Below are 20,763 nucleotides of genomic sequence, written 5' to 3'. Positions count from 1 at the left end.
CATTAATTGAAACCAAAGATTAGAAGGAGAATCACACGTGTTAAGATTATAAAGAGCTTATAAAAGAAAAGGTTATAAATAGAAAAGTTGAATCCCATTAAAAATTTAAATAAGAGTGTCTTTCACAGAGGTCATTTCATTTATATTTTTTTTATGACTTATAAATTTCTTTTGATTAAAATAAATATATCTGATAAACAAACCTATCTCGTTATCTGATAGCATTTTTCCTAAATGTGATTTGAAATATAAATCATAGTTTTAGAAGAAAAAATAAATTACTGCGACTAGTGAAAAAGGTGAATTGGTGAAATATATGATGTAACATGTAGAAGAATATGTTTCACTTAATTTGTGCGAATAGTGAGATTCTGGAAAAGCTAAAGTCGAAAAAAACAAAAGTTTAATTAAAATATAAATATTGGTATTAAAATTAGTTTTAATAGAAAAAGGAATAAAATTAAAATTTCCTTTTATAATACGATAGTTAAACCTAGTAAAAAGGGTTATTAAGAAGGAGTTGAAGAGGGAGGCCTGGGAGTGGTTGGGAGAACCGACAAAGAAACAATGTCACGTGCTTTGGTGGGGTCACCAACCTTAAACACGACTTGTTTACGTGCACATGGACTTCGCTTAGAGTTGACCGTTTCTTCTAAAACTCAAACATCCGGCCCCACCTGTTTCCACCTTATTTTATTTTCCCTCCATAATTAAGTGTTCCATATTTTACGTCATTAATTACGTCCGACGACGCTGTTAATTCTGATGACGTGGCAGCTACTCAAGAATGAAAGAAATGGAACATCAAATCAGAATCACACGCTTTCCTTTCCTCATACACTCTCGCATTGATACGTGGAACAATCGAAGCCGCTGTTTGAGCAACACGTGTCGTCGTTTGGATGGTCCAACAACCTCGCTGGTCACACGCACCATAATATAAGGTCGCACACGTTGCCGAAGAATCAACAACTAGGCCTAACAAAGTCTCAAATATCAAACACTTTGGTCTCTCTCTTCCAAATCATTGAGACAAAACGAAAGAGTTGGTCATAGCAGCGAACAGGGAAAACCGGAAAAGCCGCTCAGGACTAAGGAACCCGAGTTTGAACGTTGAAATTGCGTCGCGCGTGTGAGTGTTTTCGAGAGCAATGTGGTCACAATCACAAAGCAGCATCCACTCGTCGGAATCGGACGCCGTTGATTGTAACTTGAAGGAGACGGAGCTCACGCTGGGACTTCCCGGTACCAAACGTTCCTTCTCCGACACCGTTGATCTTCATCTTGCCACTTCGCTAAATAAATCCAAACTCCCAACACCAAAGTAAGAACAAGCTTCCATATATAGTACAATTTTCTTTCCTTTATCTTAAAAACCACTGTAATAAGAAAAACATGAACTTCGTAACCAAACAATTCATTCGTCACTGATTTTTCTGTGGTTCTAGAATTAGTAACGAAAACTATTTTTTTGACTGAATGGAAGAATTTTTGTGGGTGAACAAAGAAGTAAAGATGAATTTTTGGTGGGTGGTTGCAGGGAACAAGTGGTGGGGTGGCCGCCGGTGAGGGCAAGCAGGAAGAATGCTATGAAGAGTTGCAAGTTCGTGAAGGTGGCTGTGGACGGAGCTCCTTATCTACGAAAAGTGGATCTTGAATTGTACGACAGTTACGAACATTTGATGACAGAATTAGAGACCATGTTTTGTGGCTTAGACATTCGTACGTATTAATCTGCATAAGTTGGTATACATGGTTTTATTTGTTTTAATTAGGTTGAGGGTAATTAGGTCTTTTTGTGGCCAACCATTGTTGCAGGCAATCATTTGATGAATGAGAGGAAACTGATGGAGTCTGGAAATGGGATTGAATACATGCCCACCTACGAGGACAAAGATGGTGATTGGATGTTGGTCGGGGATGTACCATGGAAGTATGTTCTACTCATCATCATTCACACTCTTTCAAACCTTCATTTTAGTATTCACCACTATACATATGCATGTACATGTATGTTTCATTTTCTTAAATTAAATTCTGGTTCTTTTTGTAGGATGTTTGTTGAATCATGCAAGAGGATAAGGCTTATGATTAGCTCAGAGGCTATTGGCCTAGGTTCGTTGTTTTCTATAATATATCTATTGTGCAGTAAAAGTATACGATGATTCTGGTTTTCTGATGTACTTATAATAATGGTGCAGGTCCGAGATCTAGTTCAAAATGTTCGGGTTCCACCTAGAAGAATATATATTAGTGTAATAATAACGATAATTAAGCACTTGGAAAGTATGATGAAATATGTATCCATGGTGCTTTTGTATATGTCTCCTTTAATTTAGCACCTCTTAGTTTAAAAAAACGTAGAACTGATCTATATATTAGTGAGAAAATAAATAAGGGAGGTTGGCATGTAATCAAGATTATGATCATGGATCGTTATAAGAGTAAGCTTGTGTAATGTATTGTAATGGCTTTGGCTTTGGCTTTGTAACTCATCATGTATCCCGATTTTGCAGTTTAGATCCATTATTCAATTATCATTTAGTTTCCACTCCATAATTTACATTATATTAATTTCTCTACTCACTCCTCAAGTTTAATGCACTTAACTTAAGTTTATTCTTGAATATTATATACTGCAATTTAAACCTTATAAGATGTTTGATTCTATTTCGAAACCTTAAGATGTAAGATAAAACTTGCCAGAAGAATTGCTTTCAAAAGAAGTTTTGAACGAATGAAACACACACACGCAAATCTCTAATAAGAAAGTTAAGATAAAAGGTTAACTAGTGAAAAATATCAATGGCACTTTTTTTAATTTTTGTTTCCAAATATTAGTTAAATCCAAATAATTTTAGAATTTTCAAATTAACAGAAAATTATTTGTTAAAGAGTAATGACTAGTATCTTTTCCCTTAACGAAAAGATAGAAAGATGAAGAAAAAATTCAAAATTTCAAAATTTACTAAACAAAGAATTTTTAACAGTTTTCTAAATTCGTTGAAGAAAAAAAGCATTCAACAGACTTCAAAATTTATTAAAAAAAATATTTTTTAACAAATTTCGAAATCGGTTGAATTTTTTTTTTTGAAAAATCATTTAAAGAATTTTAAAATTCGTTTAAAAGAAAAATTTTCAATGAATTTTGAGAAGCTTTAGAAAACCTTTCTATGAATTTTAAAATCCGTTAAATAAAAAATCTTTTTTAATAGATTTCTTAAGAATAAAAAAAATAGGATGTAAGTTTTTTTTAATTGTAGGAAATACTTTTGGAATTTTAACAGAATTTAGACATGCAAAGAAAAATAGTTGGAGGTCTAGGAAGATACAACCCAAACCCTAACTTATTTCGACTTCACCTAATGATGTAACCCAAAATTTTATTAGCCCAAAGTGGGATGAGCCAATTTACGGGCCAGATAATTTTATTGATAAAACAATAGGCAATAAATTGGCTTGATTCTTCCCATAATTTCATCCTTCATCTCATATATTTGAAAATTTTAATTTTATCTTCTATTTTAGATTTTTCATTCAGAATTTTCGAATGTACATTGTGGAGACCCTTTCGAAATTCATAATTTGGAATACAAATTTTGTATTTCTGATTCTACATTTCAAAATATAAAATAAAAATACATTCTGAATTATATAAAGTTTGCATTCTAGATTATGAAATCCAAAATGCATTTTTTAATTAGAAGAAGATGAAAAGTGAGGAAGAGGAGTGCATCAATGGAGGAAGAAGGGTGTGCTGTGGAGTAAGAAGAAAATGAGAGAGAAGTGGGTCGGTGGAGAAGGAGGAAGATGGAGAAAAGAAGATAAAGGCAAATGGTCATTTCACATTTCTACGTAGGTGTGTTGAAATGTATGGAGGTGCAGGAAGAAATTACCATAAATTCACGTTGACGAATAAGGGGTCTCATAAATTTAACATAGATTTAAGAATAGAGTATAACTTAATCCAAGTTTTTTCTTTTTACTCTCAAAAAGTAGAAAAATAATAATTAACTTCTATAAAAGTTCGTTTTGGTTTTTTCTTCAATAAAAATATATTTCTATAGTTCAAAACTTCTTCCAAATTAGTTTTACCTAATATTTTTCTAAATTTAAAAAAACAAACAAGGGAAGCAAATATCCGTGATGCTTATTCCAAAAAATGAAGTGCCAAGAAGAAAAATCATGTTAATTAAGGTCTGTTTAGCTAAACTCAAAAAATCACTTCTAAGATAGAAAAACAGGAAAGAAAAAAAATGAATTTTTTCATAAGGTAAAATTAATTTATGTGTATATTAATTTATTGATAGTCTATCATACCAACTTACCAAAAATATATTTTCAAATGTACATAAATTAATTTTAACTTATAAAAAATGTTGATATTTTCTATCTCAAGAACAAATTTACGGCCAATGAAAGGGAGAATGAATGCCCTTTCTTTTAATCCAAGATGGTTCCATATAGAAGCCATAAATTAAACTACTGAAGCACAAGTTCATCATTGTCTTACATTCAGTTGATGTGCATTCTAACAGTTAAAGTTTAAGATGGATCTGTTTTGACAGAATATGCTTAAGCTGGAATTGACTTCATCAGATTTGGTTGCAGGCACTTGCGCAATGAATGGGTTTGAAGGGTGGTTACTGGTTGGGAAGCAGCAAGAGGGTTGACAATAAATTGGAGCACGGATAAGGTATGCTTCCACCTCTGTGATTATGATATAATTGTGTGATAATTATTTTTTTATATTACTCATGTCATAATTGGTATAGATCTTGATAGTTTGAGGGATTAGCATGCAACTCTCAACAAAGCAAACTCTTAAGTATCTTAAATTAGTAAGTATCGTTGAAAATCTAAGCATAAATCCAAGTTCCGCATTGAGTAAGAATAAGAGAATGGAACATCGTATAAAAATGAAGACTCTATTGTCTTAAAGTATTGGATAGAGAATGATATCAATTTTTTATGTGATTGGACTTAGATCTCATTAGTGTTGTATCTTTCCAGTTAACCTCCTCCTTTGTCGATCCAACAAATATGACATTTTCCTACCGTCTAAACAGATTAGTACCCTTATAAATAACCTATAACTGAATGATATTTTCAGTGTTTGTTGGAATGTGATCATCCCCACCTTTTTGGGGTTGGTTTCATCACTTTTCCAGCCAGTGAAGCCAACCAATTCCTTTCTACTAACTACCATAATAAATGAGTGGCAAGAAAGGAAAAGGGAGAGGCTTTTTGTATTGGATGGCTGGCTATAGAGGCCATAAGCATGTTCAAGAAACTTTCTGTGCTTGAGCTTTAGATAAACTACATGATCTACCACTGTTGGAAGAAACATCATCAACTCAACTAAACTCAAATCCAAAAATATGACGCAGTCTGCACCAGCACAGCAGAAGATATACTATGATCACGCTCAGACGGGTCGTGAGGAGAAGGAAAGCTTCTATGCTTTGTGGGTACCTCTTTAGTTTTCAATTCTCTTCTATTCTTCCACAATTCTCTGTTTTTTTTATCCCTGATCAGTTCATTCTCTGATCCAGTTTGTACACACTCTGTTGCTGCTTTTGCTGTTATGAGAGTTGTAGGTGCTGCTCAGAACGCACCTGCTGTTGCTGTCCCTAGATGGTCTAATTTCCAAGAGACGATTGTCAAGTTTATGTTTCATCCTTACTTTGTTGTATGAAATGATGATTCTGGAAGCCAATAAGGAGTGATCTTCTGTATAATTGTGCACTTCAATTGTTTTTTGTTTTTATGATATCTCCTTCAAGAATAAAATGATTCGTTATGACTGTTACATAAATCATGTGCAGCAGCGCATAGTGTACTATTGAAGTCACTGGTGTGATCACAACCATGATTTTCTGAGCAAAAATAAAAATGTATGTAACTCTATCTGATCAAATGACAGCAACCAGAAAGCATTAGCCGTTGTGTATTACTGAAAATATTCTCTATACATTTCAAGGGAAAGAGTGCAGATTCATTAACTTAGATACACTAATGGAGTAACTAATTAATGCTGAATAGACATAGAAATTCCCAAAGAATTGAAAAACCAGCAGAGCTCTATCATATAGTTACTTTAGGAAGCGAGGATGGGGTTTCTCCCTTCATCTATTTCAATGGTTAGGAGACGTTGAGGATCTGATCCATTTGGTCCCTCCGAGTAAAGTGTAGGAAGGTATGCATAGTATGCTGGCAGATACCGTGAAACAAAATCTCTCACCTAGAGAGAACATACCATGAAAATTCCTAGCTTTAGTGATTAGGAAATTGATGTTGCATCATCATTTAACACAGAAATATCATTCATCATACTTAAAAAACATAAATCAATTTGAGCAACAACAGACCTCCTCATCTGTCATTCCAGGGTTGCCGGCCTCCCTCATGCCAATCTCAGCCTGCATATTAAACAGCTTAATACATGGATGCTACATCCAGATTCTGATCTTAAAGTTTGTAATTTGTTTAATGTTAAAGCAACCTACCTGCAAACGCCATTGGAACACACAATTTGGGTCCTTAATCTTGATGACTATCCATGACTTAATGTATTTGTCCCATGCATCATAGTAAGCTTCAAGGTTTTTATTTACAATTTCTAACTGAAAAATAAGCTCAACTTATTAGCAATGCTTCCCATTAAAAGAAAGGAACTTCCCTGATTCTAACCTGATTCTAACCCATTATCATAAACTCCATGCTCATTATCTTAAAAATGTAAAAAAGGAACTTCACTGATTCTAACCTGGGGATCAACATCCTTTACAGCTTCAACTGGAAGAGGCTTGAAACCAAGCATCCAACCTTCGAACAACACAACCTACAACATTCATCCATGTTCACAGTATAAGGATCAACACTTTTGAAAAGATAGTAACATGAGATGAACATGGCACAAATAGTACCACATTTCCAAGTATCATGTTATATTATCTTCCTCAGAACTACAGAATCTTAATGTTGAAGAAAATTTCTTTTTACTTGAGGAGAAGGGCAAATTTTGGCAGTAAAAAACTTAACATACTTATTTCAACAAGCTACTTCATTTTTTTTTCTCTTTTGCTTGTGCTGGATCATGTTTTACCAAGAAAGAATGACCCATCAGAATCAGTTTAAGTTACCACTGAATATTTTCTTACCTTCAGGGGACCTTCGACTTCTGGCCATGTTGAAGGATCAGCACGGTCACCTCTGCCACTGAATGCAGACTGCATCAACAGGCAATTCACTTCACCATTACTGATTGCAAATTGAAAAAAAATGTGTAAATATTCTGTATATGCAAGCTACGACCCTTACTTTATCATATCTTGGTAGCTTCATTTTCACACCTGGACACTTCAAGTTAAAAGATATTACACGAAAAATACAATATAAAGAGAAAACAAAAGTGAGTGCCGAGAAACACCTTCTCTTGTCATTTTAGTTAAAGCTGTCAGAGTTTCAACAGAAAGAGCAAGATCATGGCTTCCTGCATTTCCGCGATACTAGATGGAAACCAAGCAAGCAAAAATATTTTAGTTCTCAATAATTCATCGTTCACTACTTTACTTATCTTTTCATAATTACCTCAAGAAGTGCATTTCCTGGATTAGCTTCTCTTAGTTTAGTCTACAGTGCAAACACAATTTATCAGCCCAACAAGAACAAGAACAAAATGGGATTTACAACTGAAAAAGAAAACAGAAAAACAGCTTCTATATACCTGACCTTCAGCAGTCAAATAAAAATCATCTATAGATACTGTGGCAGACTTCCTGAAAATTGTAGCATGTATCTACAATTTGTTAATTAATCTCCTTTCCCTATAGTAATCAGAACAAAGGATAAATTCAACAACTCAGTTGCTTCAAAGTTCAGAGCCTACCTGCCAATCACTTCAAAAAGATAGTCAAGAGCAAAGACAAGGGTTGTCTTCCCACAGCCTTGAGGGGCACTGAAACCAATCTGTGTAGACCAGAATCAATAAAGTTATTGTTATATTGAAAGACTAAGGCAGAAAAGCAATATCTTGGAAGGAAAGGAAATAGAAGGGCAATCTTCATAACAACAAACTTACAAATTACAAAGAGGTTATTGCTATTTATAGAGCTGACACATAACTAGAAACTAAAGCCAACAAAAATTCCCAAAAATTATTAAACTTAACCATAAGCCTCCATAACTAGCTGCAAAACACCGATACATATAGAAAACAAAATATGACAGACAGTGACAGAAGGAAACCACGTTTATAGCATACCACCAAAGGAGGAATTTCTTCTCCATCTTTGAATTTGGACTGATGCTCCGCGATCTGTTGTTCACACCAGAGAAAGACTGGTACATAGTAGTGATAAATCCTAGCCTTTTGAGGCTCTGTAAGGTACAATTCATTAAGCTGAAACAATCTGCATAGGTACCGGCCATACAGTAACCAGTTATCAATGGACTCAGCCACCTGCTCTTGTGTGAGGCCTATTTTGTCAAGCAGAGGTCCCGAGCAAATAAACTGATAGAGGTCTTCCACAGAGGAAACTTGAGCAGGTTTTGTTGGAAATACAGAATATAGAGGACGCTTCCTGTACTCAATGCCAGAAGCAAAGGAACTGTTTTGCAACCATGAACTTCCACTGCCTGCAGCAAAAATGTTACAGTTGAAAATCAAAGACTCAAATGATATGGCACAAATAGTTTCCAACAGTAATGCAGCTGTTGAAGATGAAAATACAGCTATCCTAACTTCCATGCTCCTATTTTGACTAAAAGATAAAAAAAAAATGAGAGTTTACTACTGAGTTAGTTGAAGCTTCAACAGCAAGGTCTAATAATCAATCAGCTGAGATGAATTTGAATTGCATAAATAATCAATCAGGCTCAAGATTTGTCCCAAAATTTTCAATTCCAATGCCCTTTAGTAAACATAGTATGGTGTATGATACCATGATACCATGATACCACCCATTCATATAATTTATCTAAATATAAAATTTTGTTTAACTGGGTTGAAAATTTGTATCTGAAGAAAGCAAGTGAGCTATGATAGTTCTATAAAGTGAAGAAAAGTACCTGACTTTGAGGAGTGAGAGGAGAATTGAGAAAGAACAGAGAATTGACGAGAATTGGAAAAGAAATGAAATTTAGAATTGTTGGAAATGATATTATGATTTTGATAAGCATAGGAAATGTTGTTGTTTGAATTAGAACAACAGAAGAAAGAAGGTGAAATTGTGGGTTGCCATGGCTGAGAGAACAGATTCAGAGTCGCCATTTTTGATGTGTCTTTCTCTCTCTACTTTGCAACTAAGAACACCAACGGGGCTTAGACGCCACGTAATCTTCACCTCTTTGGCCTACAGATTGGAAGAGGAGCACCATAAAATAATTCTATGAACAAAAAATCTGCAATTTTATCTATTCAGATTTACGAACAAGTCCTCTTTCTTTAAATTCAAATATATATATATATATATATATATATATATATATTTATATTTTTTCATACATTTATGCAACAGTGCATCCTTTTCAATATCTTTTGAATATTTATGTTAAACTAAAGTAATACTTATTTACTAAATTATTCGAGTATTTGTGCTTTAATTTTCACTCGAATTTTCCCTAATACATGGAAGTCTATACTATTTATACTAAAAAGTTATTTTACCATAATTCTATTAATATCCGACCAGATTTTTTTAATCTTTCGAATACAGTTTTAAGTATACGTGTAATTAGTATTTATAAATATTTATTTCATGTATGAAATATTTGGTAATTATTAATAATTTCTGAAACCACTAAGTTCTAACAGGTTACTTTCCAACTAACTACTGTTGGATCATTTAAACAGATTAAACCTTATTACCGTAAATATTAAGTTCTTTACCGAATAACTAAATAAGATTAAATGTAATAAATTAAATTTTATGTATTTTTTTATGTTAATACATATGATTTTTTTATTTATTTGATTTTTATTCTTAATATTTATTGTGATTTGATTATTTATTATTTAATTTGTGATCTTAAAGTATTAAAAAATGTTTCTTAACATATAATTGAACTTGAATATATAATAAAACTTGTATGTATAATAGAAAATAGTTCATTAGTAATTTTAAGACTTTTAAATTTAATGCATTATTAATTATTAATAATCTAAAGAATTAATTATTAATGAGTTATTATAACGAAGAAAGATTGAGAATGTGATTGCTTAGAAGATATCAACCGATACATTCTATACTAAAAAATTTACCCTCTCTTTCTCTTTCTTTCTCTTTAAATATATAACTTTTTTTTAAAGCCAATTTTACATGAAACATTAACATTGTTTAATACATTTTTCTAATTTTGTAATAGTTTAATTGCATTTTTTAATATGTGATAATTTTAATGAATTAAACACATTTTAAACTGTTTTATATGTTTTATTTTGATATATTAAGTTTTCTTATTTTAATATACAATTTTTTATTTATTTTAATAAAATAATATTGTCCGCATTTTAACTGAGTGTTTTTTAAGTGCATTATTTTAAAAACGATTATTTCAGTATTAGCAAGAGAGTCAAAATTTACAATTTATTATTTTAGACTAAAATAATTAAATATATTAATTAAGAGTAACTGATATAAGAGTTATAAAAACAATTTAATACCTAGGACAAATAAATTAGCAATTACCGATGGATAAAGTATACACAAAGTTAACTTTTAATCAAATTGTTACTTCGATTTTTTATTAATTTTAAGATCGACTTTATGTATTGATAAATTTAATATTATTTTTAATCAAAACAAAAGTTAAATTGAAATAAGTGCTTTTTTGTTTTGAATATATTTATTTTCAGGTAAAGAGAATTATCCATGTTAATTTATTTGAACTAATCTCAGATTTAAGAGTAATTTGAATATTGAAAGTAGGTAGTTATATGTTTAGAGAATTGATGATTATTGGTGAATAGTTATAAAATGTTGAACTGTTAATTGAGGGAGTTGTCAAAGGTTTGAATTGAGATTTGAAACCAAAGTAAAAGATTTGATAATAAGTTATTTGAACAATAAAATGTATTGAATCGTACATGAATTAGAATTTCTTTTTTAAATAATGTCTTTTATGTTATTAGATAAACAAATCTAGTTAGTCAATTTAAATCTGCTTAACAAATTAACTCCCTAGAGTAACCCAATTTTTTTTATTATTTCACTTAGTGAATTAAAAAAGTGTAATTATATATGATTAATGTGATGAATATATATAATTTAAATGTTATGCATGTATCAAATGTAATCTCGCAATTTTATATTAACCATTAATTGAATTTGTATATTAAATTATACAAAATATTTATAAAAGCACCATGAATTCATTAACTAGTTAAATCATATGAATTAAAACCTAAGTAAAGAGCAATTAGACCAAAATTTATTGCTTACAAAAGTTTTGAATATCATCATTAAATATTTGTTAATTAGTAAATATTATTGTGTCCCTAATGAATGACTTAAGACTAATAAATTGATATTCAATGACCATAAATGTATAGTCTTTACATTCAAATACATTAATGAAGTGACAGATAGATAGTTAGTGTTTTGTTTCTTACCAGAGATAAACATAAATACTTAAATGTTATATAAATATTCTAAAATACTTTCATGGTTAATAAAATATGTTAAAAAATTTATATTGAAATGTTTATATAGAGTGTTATAGTTATATTTTATAGTTATGTTTGGTGAGAACATTTTATTATTAAAGTGCAACTGAGAATTAATTCAATATAAAATTATATTTTAAATGACTAATTTTACATAAAGTTATAAAATTTAAGAATCAATTTTGAATTTATTTTAAGTAAACTTCAAGAGAACAAAGTAACCATTTGTTTTGAAAAAAAAAATTTAAGAAAACGTGACGGCGTCGTTTTAGAAGACCAGTGTTGAGTAATTGTCCGCGTGTGCCTTTCATGGCCCAGACAGTGGGAAAAAGCACGCAATCCAAATCGCCATTGTTTCTTTTTTTAAGATTCGTGTCTTTCTTTTCTTCTTTTTCTTTTTTTTTTCTTTCTGCAAACAAACAAACAAACTCTTCCCTTATCTTTCTTTCCCTCAATTTCTGGGAATTACTGTCCCCTTCTGCATTAAACAGTTTCACACTTCAATCAGAGCACGTTAAAAAAAAATCATTTTTTGCATAATTCTGCAACGTCCAAACCTATTTTACATACATTTGAAAAATACCCAAAATATGAAAGAGACAATTTTTGCACAGAGGAAAGGAGAATAATTACTTGGGTGGGTGAAATTGTTTGTTCCATTCTTTCTTTCTATTCTAAAAACAGCATCCAATTCGATCTTCCTTGACCAACACCAGCAGCTGTAGCAGTAGCAATTGTAGTGGAAACTGACTCACTCCTTTGCTCAAAATATATTAATTCTGACAGCCCAAAAGTCAAACAAAGAAAACCACCAAACAGTAACTGAACTAGATAGATACGTAAAAAGAAAAGCCTCATGCTTTGTCTCCCTTTTCATCAAGCGTGACAAGCTTCATTTTTCTTTTCTGTAAATCAAAAAAGTTCCCTTTCTTTCTGTTTTCTTTTTTTTTTCTTTAATTATATTTTATATATATTTATACATATATGATGACGTATTTTTGTTTAATAATTCGGAAAGGTATAAGACTAACGTTTGAAAGTTGGTGTCTTCTGGTTAGGTAGGTTCACGGGCAGGCTATTTTTTTTTTCTGGTGAGGTCAAGATCACAGAATTGGGGAGAGATGAGTTCGCTCTTGAAGCTTTCAAGGAGGGCCTTGGAAACTGAGATGCCCGTTATGGTTCAGGTACTAAGTACTCAGTACTCACTCTCGTGTCATTTCTTTCTTCATTGGAATTTGATCCCTTCCAATGGGTATGTTTGTCTTTTGGAGTGATGATGTTTGGTTTGGTTTGATTTGAGAATAAAATGTTTTTGATAACCAAGGTTGTTGGTGTCTGTGTGTTTGCAGATGCAGGAACTGATCCGAGGATCTAAAAATGCTGTGTCTTTGGCCCAGGTCTTTTTCTTCTCTCCCATTAATGCTTGTTTATAGAAATTAATCTAACCCCTTGGTGATTTTTGCGAGGAACTCGGAGAAGGGGATGGGGGTTTTCAATGTTTGATTATACATTAGTTTAACTTGCTTGGGAGTTTGGTATGATTTGGAGAAAGATTGAGAAGTGAGAACAGTTTTATTTTCTACTATTTACGAATTGGGACTTGTTTTGGTGCGCGTTAGATGGGTTTGTTCGTTTTAGTAAACTGTAAATGATGATTATGGGCACGGCCTTAAAATGTTTGGGGGACTGTTTTATAAATCTGCTTCCTTCTTGATCTACAAAATGGCCGAGCCACAACATTTTTTAGTTGAAACAGGAAACGAGATGAACAGAATTATAGTTTTGGTTTTCTTGCTCTATTTGAATGTGAATTATGACCTCAATATCCAAAGGTGGATTTCAAGCTGAATTTAGGGCCTGATTTATGTGATGTAGCTTACTTTTATAGGATTGTGAGCTAAACTGGAGGCCATGTGGTTTTGATTATGCATCTGATTTTGGTTCAACGCATTTAATAATCAACTGAAGTTTGTCCATCAGCTTTTAAATTATATTGCTCTGACTAGTGACCACTAGAATTCTTTTGATTTTAATGTATTGTTGTTTGCTCCTTAGCTGCAATTTGTAATGGATTTTGTTAAAAATATGTACTGTAGGGAGTGGTTCATTGGCAACCTCCCGAGCAAGCTTTGAAAAAGGTGAAAGAACTTGTATCTGATCCTATAGTCAGTCGATATGGTAATGATGAAGGTATTCCTGAACTCAGAGCAGCTTTGATTAAAAAGGTAAATGGTATAATTTTTTCGTGCAATCTGTATTCTGTACTAGTGGGAATTTGGAAAATCAAGTTATTTGTTTGAAGTTCTTCAATTGATCAGAGCTCGAGGCTTGCATCCATGTTGAAACCCATAGAATGTCATTTGTAGCAGTTGAATTGGACAATCCGAAGCATTTTACACAATGGATTGTGATAGTTGTTTTGTTTTGTTTAAGGATGATTAACTTTATTCTTTATACTAAGTAATATGCACTGTTTTCCTTTACCTGTAGTTGAAGTTGATTATATGTAGATCACAGACTACTGTACTGTCCGCACGACAACTTGTGATGTCATTTGGGATAATAGAAATTTTATATTGTGTAAATGTTATGGTTGCCTGAAAACTGTATCAACACAGAAAAAATATCTCAAAAAGAAAATGGAATTGCTGTGAAAACCTCCTCCAACCAGTGTTATTTCAAAACTTGAAATGGAATTGTAGTCACTAGGATTACGTACAAGCAACAGAAAACTAAATAAAATAGGAACTTAGTTGCTTTCACTACAAGTCGAGTTGTATCTTACTGTTCTGATAAATTATTTTGCTATATGAAATTTGGATCTTGGTGACCAATGAATTAACTAATTCGTTTTTATCACGTTGATGTAGTTGCGTGATGAAAATAATTTGCACAAATCTTCGGTAATGGTTACATCAGGGGCGAATCAGGTGAGGTTATCAATACTGTAAATTTTGTTTTATGTTCATTATTTTGTTATATCCTAGAAAAGCTAACAGTTTCTGAAAAGATGAAGCTTTAGCATTCCAGCTTCAATTTCAGTTCTTCATAACAATTTAAATTTAGCCTTTCTTATGCAAAATTTCATCTATAACCATTATGGTGTTGTTACTTCTCCTTCCTGAAGCTCAAAAAACATTTTAAAGGATATGTCTGATAGGACTAGCATGTTTTTTGTTCTTGTGGAGACAATAACTGTTGACTGGATTAGCATAACAGTTTATATTTTCTATGACTTGTTGCCCGTTAATTTTATGCTCTTCGATCTCTTTGAGTTTGAGCTTTCAACAGTGCCAATCTAAAAAATCCGTGGTAACTCATTCTATTCCAACAAATACAGGCATTTGTAAATCTAGTTCTTACTCTGTGTGATCCGGATGACTCCGTGGTTCTGTTTGCTCCATACTACTTCAATGCGTACATGTCCTTCCAGATGACTGGTGTTACCAATATACTAGTTGGTCCTGGTAGCCCAGACACACTTCATCCTGATGCAGGTAAGAAGCTGCATGATCTTGTTGCTTTCTATGTTGTTTTTAAGGCTATTTATGAGAAATGTCTTGATTTTCAGATTGGTTGGAAAAAATATTATCTGAAACTAAACCAGCTCCAAAGCTTGTAACTGTTGTAAATCCAGGCAATCCAACTGGAACCTACATTCCAGAGCCCCTTTTAAAGGTTTTTCTGTCCTCCCCACCTTCTCTTCTAATATATCAACAGCTACTATGATTTTAGATGTGCTACATTTTTAATCTTTTTGTGTTGCCAGTATGGCTGATTTGACATCAACAGAATTCCCAAAGAATATGTTGATTGACCATTATGCTATTCTTTTAAAAAAACTATAAAATTTCTGAGTCAGTATTTTCTCTTATTTGATCAGAGGATTTCAGATCTGTGCAAGAAGGCTGGCTCTTGGCTTATTGTTGATAATACATACGAGTAAGCCTTTTAAACTTGCTGTGCTAGTAGACTTTATCACATTATTTTCTTTAATTATGAAAAGAAAGAAAACAAAAACTTTTTGTTGTTCTGCTAACCTTTTAATTAGTTGGTTATAGGCATTTGATCAAGATAATTCCTAATTTTTTTACTAGTTTTTCTGTCATTTACCATTTAAAATCACTTTTTAATCTGTTTCACTTATATTGTAGTCAGCCTCTCTTGTACAAAATCCATATGAGATCCTACCTGCAGTCTTCTTCTCTAACTATGACCACCTACGACAATTCTACAATTCTCTGAATCTTATCGACTGAGTTACAAGTTCATGTTTCAAAAATAGAGTATATAAACAGATTAATTTTGCGTGCAGGTATTTTATGTACGATGGTCTGAAACATTCTTGTATTGAGGGAGATCATATTGTTAATGTTTTCTCATTCTCAAAAGCATATGGAATGATGGGATGGCGGGTTGGATATGTAAGTAGTCCTTTTATAGTTTTGGTATTGATCAGTACTTTATGTTGTAGTATAGTATTCCATCGATTTTTGTTTTGTGCTGCCTAGTAGTTACACTTTCAGTTGCAAACTTCATAAAAGTAGTGTTAATAGATCAGCACTGCCTAGTCTGTCCTAATAGCTGATTATTGCAGATAGCGTACCCCTCTGAAGTAGAAAACTTTGCTGAACAACTTCTCAAAGTTCAAGACAACATTCCCATCTGTGCTTCAATATTATCACAGTATCTTGCCCTGTATTCACTGGAACTGGGTCCTCAGTGGGTTGTAGACCGGGTAAAAAGTCTTGACAAGAACAAAGAAATTGTTTTAGAAGCTCTCTCTCCCCTTGGAGAGGGTTCTGTTAAAGGAGGAGAGGGTGCCATATACCTCTGGGCGAAGCTCCCACATGCAAATGCCTACGATGATTTTGATGTTGTTCGCTGGCTCGCTAACAAGCATGGTGTTGCAGTAATCCCAGGAAAAGCATGTGGTTGTCCTGGCAATCTTAGAATTTCGTTTGGAGGCTTGACAGAGAATGATTGCAGAGCTGCTGCAGAAAGACTCAAGAAAGGCTTAGAAGAATTGGTTAGAGATGGACTGCGTCAGTAACTGAGATTAATCATAGAACATCCCCTTCCCAAGCAAACCAAGCCTCCATAGTGGAAAAACAAAAACACCAGTAGATATCAATAGAAAGAAATTTCACTTGCCAATGTAGCAAGTTTGCAACTGATGAATTTTGAATAAATGGAGGATTTACTTTCTACCCGGTCAAGTTGTGGGATTGCAAGTTTTAATTATTTTCATTCTGATATATTTCAAAACATTGGCTTCAAATGCATGCATGCACTTTTTTCATAGAAATTTGTCTGATTGATCTAACTATCATTAAATCTGACCCAACAAGCAAGAATGACCCTTCTTGTTTTTTAAAGCTTTATGGAAATTTATTTTATCCATCCTTCACAAATAAGAGATTTACAGCAGAATGGTTGTGGTGGATTTGTGGTCTTAGAACTTCTAACTTATAACTCCTCAATTGTCTTCCATTTTATCAGTCACCTATTTGTACACTTGAATGTGCTGTCTGTAATGGCTCTATCTTGAATCTTGATATATTATTTTCTTTTGTTGCTCTAACATATATACTACCCAGTTTATGAACACATTCATCGTAATATTAAGTTATACTATTCTTTAGATCTGACACACGATGTAGAAGCAAACAGTAGTAATTAAAATTTGACCATAGAAACACTTCCGTTGTCCTCTGTCTCTCTTGTTTTATCGTGATTAATTACCACATTTTGCCATGCTCATTCGTTAACTTAATGCAACAACAAACAATTTGCACCATTAGTCATTGGTTGTTAGAACTGGTTGGTTGTTGTCGCTTCAATTTGGGAACTGTCAGTCCATACTTCAAGCAACCTCAACATTATATTCGCATCAAGCGTAACAACAGATAGATATAGCACTGATTATTTGATCCCATATCAAACATTACAATTCGTTTGGTGTGAAAACTAGCCTTTCACTTTCACTTTCAGCTAAGGTTCGCTACAATAGATCATACAAGAACGGGTATTATCGATTAACTAAGTTAAAAGTAAAGAAAATGAAAAGGAGTTGGTGGAAGGTGGCGGCGCTGGAATTGACAGTGATAGTGATAGTGGTTCAAAAATTGAGATGGAAATGCCAAGCTTGTTGGGTGGTGGTGGGTCCATTCCGTTACCAGCAGCCAACGCCAACCACTCCAAATCCGATCCTACCCTACCCTTCCCACACAGACACAGAGTAATGCTAACCTCACGATGAAAGAACGAACCCAGATGAAATGAAGAAGAAAACATCATTGTTGGTGTGAAATGAAAAAAAATTAAAAATGAGTGGGAGGAGTTGGTTGAGTGGCATGCATGAGCACCTTAAATTGGCCAGAGAATACGCGGCGGAAGGACTCTACGACACCTCTATCATCTTCTTCGACGGCGCCGTTGCCCGAATCGGCGACCACCTCAACTCCGTCGACGACCCTTTAGTGAGAGCGAAATGGATGAACGTGAAGAAAGCGCTGTGCGATGAAACCCAAGTGGTGAAACAACTAGACGCGGAGAGAAGGGCGTTTAAGGAAACTCGATCACGATCACGATCACGATCACACTCCTCCTCCTTTGTTTTTCAACCGTCGGATGAGTATCCCATTCCCACTACCACTCCTCGCGCTTCCACCGTCGACGAACATGACCCCGACGTCTGGAGACCGCCAAGTCGAGATGCCAGAAGGCCCGCCATGCCCACTGCTCGAAAGGACGGAGCTTGGAGCCGAGGCTCTACCAGGCCCGCTGCTGGTGCCGTAAAGACCAGCAGGGTTAGCTCTGGGCCCCGACCACCGACGGATGGAAAGAACGGCGGCGGCGGTGCTTCTGGAAAGGGTAGCAGGACAGGTGATGGTTCACGTTCAGTTGTAAGTAAGTTGTTAGTGTTGTGAATAGGAAGAATTTGGAGTTAATTAAATTGGAGATGAAATGAAATGAGATTTGATTGATTTGTGGATGGATTGCAGAATGAAGATGGGAAGAAGTCAAAAAAGTATGAGTATGAAGGTCCTGATCCTGAGCTGGCGGAAATGTTGGAAAGGGATGTGTTAGAAAGGTCTCCTGGTGTGAGATGGGACGATGTTGCAGGCCTCACTCAAGCAAAAAGCCTTCTAGAAGAAGCCCTTGTACTTCCCTTGTGGATTCCTGAATATTTCCAGGTTAGTTTACCTTTTTCCCTATCTACTCTATTATATATCAATTGTTTATATTTTAGTCTTTTATATTTATCAAAATTAAAAATGCTGCTCGAGTTTCCTTAGTCGGTCTAAGCAGAGGAAGAGGAGTTCAATGGAACGTTGTTTTGTGTTGTTGCAGGGAATAAGGAGACCTTGGAAAGGTGTACTCATGTTTGGCCCTCCAGGAACTGGGAAAACTCTTCTTGCTAAAGCAGTTGCCACTGAATGTGGTACCACTTTCTTTAACGTTTCTTCAGCTACTTTGGCATCTAAATGGCGTGGAGAGAGCGAGCGCATGGTACGGTGTTTGTTTGATCTTGCAAGAGCACATGCACCCAGTACCATTTTCATTGATGAAATCGATTCTCTATGCAATGCTAGGGGGTAAGCAATTCAACAATCTTCTTCTTGATGATCCATGTATTTGTGCTTTAGATTCACCCTTAAAAGGTTTAACTTTGATTGAGTTGAGCTGAGTTGTTTTCATCAGGGCTTCTGGGGAGCATGAATCATCCAGAAGGGTGAAGTCTGAACTTCTAGTTCAGGTTGATGGTGTAAACAATAGTTCCAAAAATGAAGATGGAACCCGTAAGATAGTAATGGTTTTGGCAGCCACTAACTTTCCATGGGACATAGATGAGGCACTGAGGTTTCTATTTGCTTTACTTTATCCTTTTCTTTCCCCATAATTTGTAAATGATCATTGGCTATACATGCTTTTATTTTGATGGCAATGCAAATCAGGAGAAGGTTGGAAAAGCGTATATACATTCCTCTTCCAAATTTGGAGAGTCGTAAAGAGCTGATCCGTATCAATCTGAGGACTGTAGAGGCAAGTTAGAAGGCATATTATATTATATTACTCTGATGCTGTGTTGTTTATTATGTTTTAGTTATGGAATGAAATGAGAATAGATGGATTTGTTCGTTCTGAGTAAGGAAAATGAAAGTACTGTTGTTGTGTGGCACCATGCAGGTGGCCACTGATGTGAACATAGAGGAAGTGGCCAAAAGGACAGAAGGGTACAGTGGAGATGACTTGACAAATGTGTGCCGTGATGCTTCCCTGAATGGTATGAGGCGTAAGATAGCAGGAAAAACGCGTGATGAGATCAAGAAGATGTCCAAGGATGAGATTTCCAAGGACCCTGTTGCAATGTGTGATTTTACAGAAGCTTTGAAGAAAGTTCAACCAAGTGTTTCTCAGGCTGACATTGAACGCCATCAAAAGTGGTTTTCTGAATTTGGATCAGCCTGAACACTTTTTTTTAACTACAAATCTTGCATTCTCTGGATGGATGATTTCGATTTTCAGGTTTAGAAGGGGTGCAACAAAATGTGCCATGAATTATCATTTTCTGATATGCCTCTAAAGAACTTCAACTTTGAGAACATTGTGTACTATACAAATATACTTTTACATGAAATACTTGAAAGCACCAGAATCAATCCTTGAAATTGATCTATATTAGAATTGCAAGCATCAAAGTAATATCTATTATTCATACAAGTTGGTAGTTGTCTAAACTCCCTTTGCCAACAACAATCACTTATTCATATGTCAAGGTCACTCTCACAATCTCTTCTATCACTACAGAAATCATTTTAGGAAAAACTATCAAAAAGATACAACATTAACGAAATATAAGTTCAACTTCACTTAAGGAATTAAATCATTTTAAGACAATGAATATATGAGTATTTATTCTTATATAATGTTTAAATTTCTTATTTTTACTAAGAAGACATAACACCAACGAGTCAGAGTTTCACCCCACATAAGGGAATAACACCATTGTTTCGGTTTGTGGGGTTGAAGTCAACTCTTTTTCTTGATCCATTCTTCTGACTTTAAATATAAGTCAAAGTTTTTTCTTT

The 20,763-nt window shown here is 33.9% G+C and overlaps 4 protein-coding genes and 1 long non-coding RNA gene across 7 annotated transcripts; 4 read left to right on the top strand and 1 right to left on the bottom strand.

The window, feature by feature from the left end:
* The first annotated feature begins 957 nt into the window (after positions 1 to 957).
* LOC108334289 (auxin-responsive protein IAA17) lies at positions 958 to 2,559 on the top strand. The gene is made up of 5 exons (XM_017570047.2): positions 958 to 1,324; positions 1,541 to 1,722; positions 1,819 to 1,933; positions 2,054 to 2,115; positions 2,202 to 2,559. The coding sequence occupies exons 1-5, from the start codon at positions 1,152 to 1,154 to the stop codon at positions 2,237 to 2,239; spliced, it is 570 nt and encodes a 189-aa protein (XP_017425536.1). The 5' UTR covers positions 958 to 1,151; the 3' UTR covers positions 2,240 to 2,559.
* A 2,570-nt stretch (positions 2,560 to 5,129) lies between these two features.
* LOC108332423 (uncharacterized) lies at positions 5,130 to 5,773 on the top strand. Its single transcript, XR_001832495.2, has 2 exons — positions 5,130 to 5,467; positions 5,556 to 5,773. It is a non-coding gene; the product is annotated as an uncharacterized LOC108332423 (long non-coding RNA).
* A 152-nt stretch (positions 5,774 to 5,925) lies between these two features.
* LOC108332422 (D-glycerate 3-kinase, chloroplastic) lies at positions 5,926 to 9,405 on the bottom strand. The gene is made up of 12 exons (XM_017567682.2): positions 9,073 to 9,405; positions 8,267 to 8,640; positions 7,892 to 7,971; positions 7,730 to 7,781; positions 7,594 to 7,635; positions 7,433 to 7,511; positions 7,324 to 7,355; positions 7,164 to 7,232; positions 6,770 to 6,844; positions 6,510 to 6,626; positions 6,372 to 6,422; positions 5,926 to 6,244 (listed from the first exon to the last, which is right to left on the bottom strand). The coding sequence occupies exons 1-12, from the start codon at positions 9,272 to 9,274 to the stop codon at positions 6,101 to 6,103; spliced, it is 1,317 nt and encodes a 438-aa protein (XP_017423171.1). The 5' UTR covers positions 9,275 to 9,405; the 3' UTR covers positions 5,926 to 6,100.
* Positions 9,406 to 12,286: 2,881 nt separating this feature from the next.
* On the top strand, positions 12,287 to 16,878 carry LOC108334403 (aromatic aminotransferase ISS1). Of its 3 annotated transcripts, none has more exons than XM_052870466.1 (10): positions 12,287 to 12,305; positions 12,731 to 12,852; positions 13,018 to 13,065; positions 13,765 to 13,893; positions 14,539 to 14,598; positions 15,009 to 15,165; positions 15,240 to 15,346; positions 15,552 to 15,610; positions 15,984 to 16,092; positions 16,266 to 16,878. In XM_052870466.1, exons 2-10 carry the CDS (start codon positions 12,790 to 12,792, stop codon positions 16,719 to 16,721), a joined length of 1,188 nt encoding a protein of 395 aa, XP_052726426.1. In that variant the 5' UTR covers positions 12,287 to 12,305; positions 12,731 to 12,789; the 3' UTR covers positions 16,722 to 16,878. The 3 variants fall into 3 exon arrangements, with proteins under 3 accessions (XP_052726426.1, XP_017425724.1, XP_017425723.1); XM_017570235.2 differs by lacking the exon at positions 12,287 to 12,305 and adding an exon at positions 12,362 to 12,575; XM_017570234.2 differs by lacking the exon at positions 12,287 to 12,305 and adding an exon at positions 12,362 to 12,575 and having other exon boundaries at positions 12,727 to 12,852.
* A 698-nt stretch (positions 16,879 to 17,576) lies between these two features.
* On the top strand, positions 17,577 to 20,351 carry LOC108332362 (katanin p60 ATPase-containing subunit A1). The gene is made up of 6 exons (XM_017567588.2): positions 17,577 to 18,576; positions 18,676 to 18,867; positions 19,025 to 19,269; positions 19,376 to 19,534; positions 19,630 to 19,717; positions 19,862 to 20,351. The coding sequence occupies exons 1-6, from the start codon at positions 17,998 to 18,000 to the stop codon at positions 20,141 to 20,143; spliced, it is 1,545 nt and encodes a 514-aa protein (XP_017423077.1). The 5' UTR covers positions 17,577 to 17,997; the 3' UTR covers positions 20,144 to 20,351.
* Positions 20,352 to 20,763: the final 412 nt, after the last annotated feature.

The sequence above is a fragment of the Vigna angularis genome, chromosome 11 (genome assembly GCF_016808095.1).
Source record: "Vigna angularis cultivar LongXiaoDou No.4 chromosome 11, ASM1680809v1, whole genome shotgun sequence".
NCBI classification, from domain to species: domain Eukaryota; kingdom Viridiplantae; phylum Streptophyta; class Magnoliopsida; order Fabales; family Fabaceae; genus Vigna; species Vigna angularis.
Note: the sequence above shows the minus strand (reverse complement) of the source record. Positions and strands in the feature narration are given on the sequence as shown.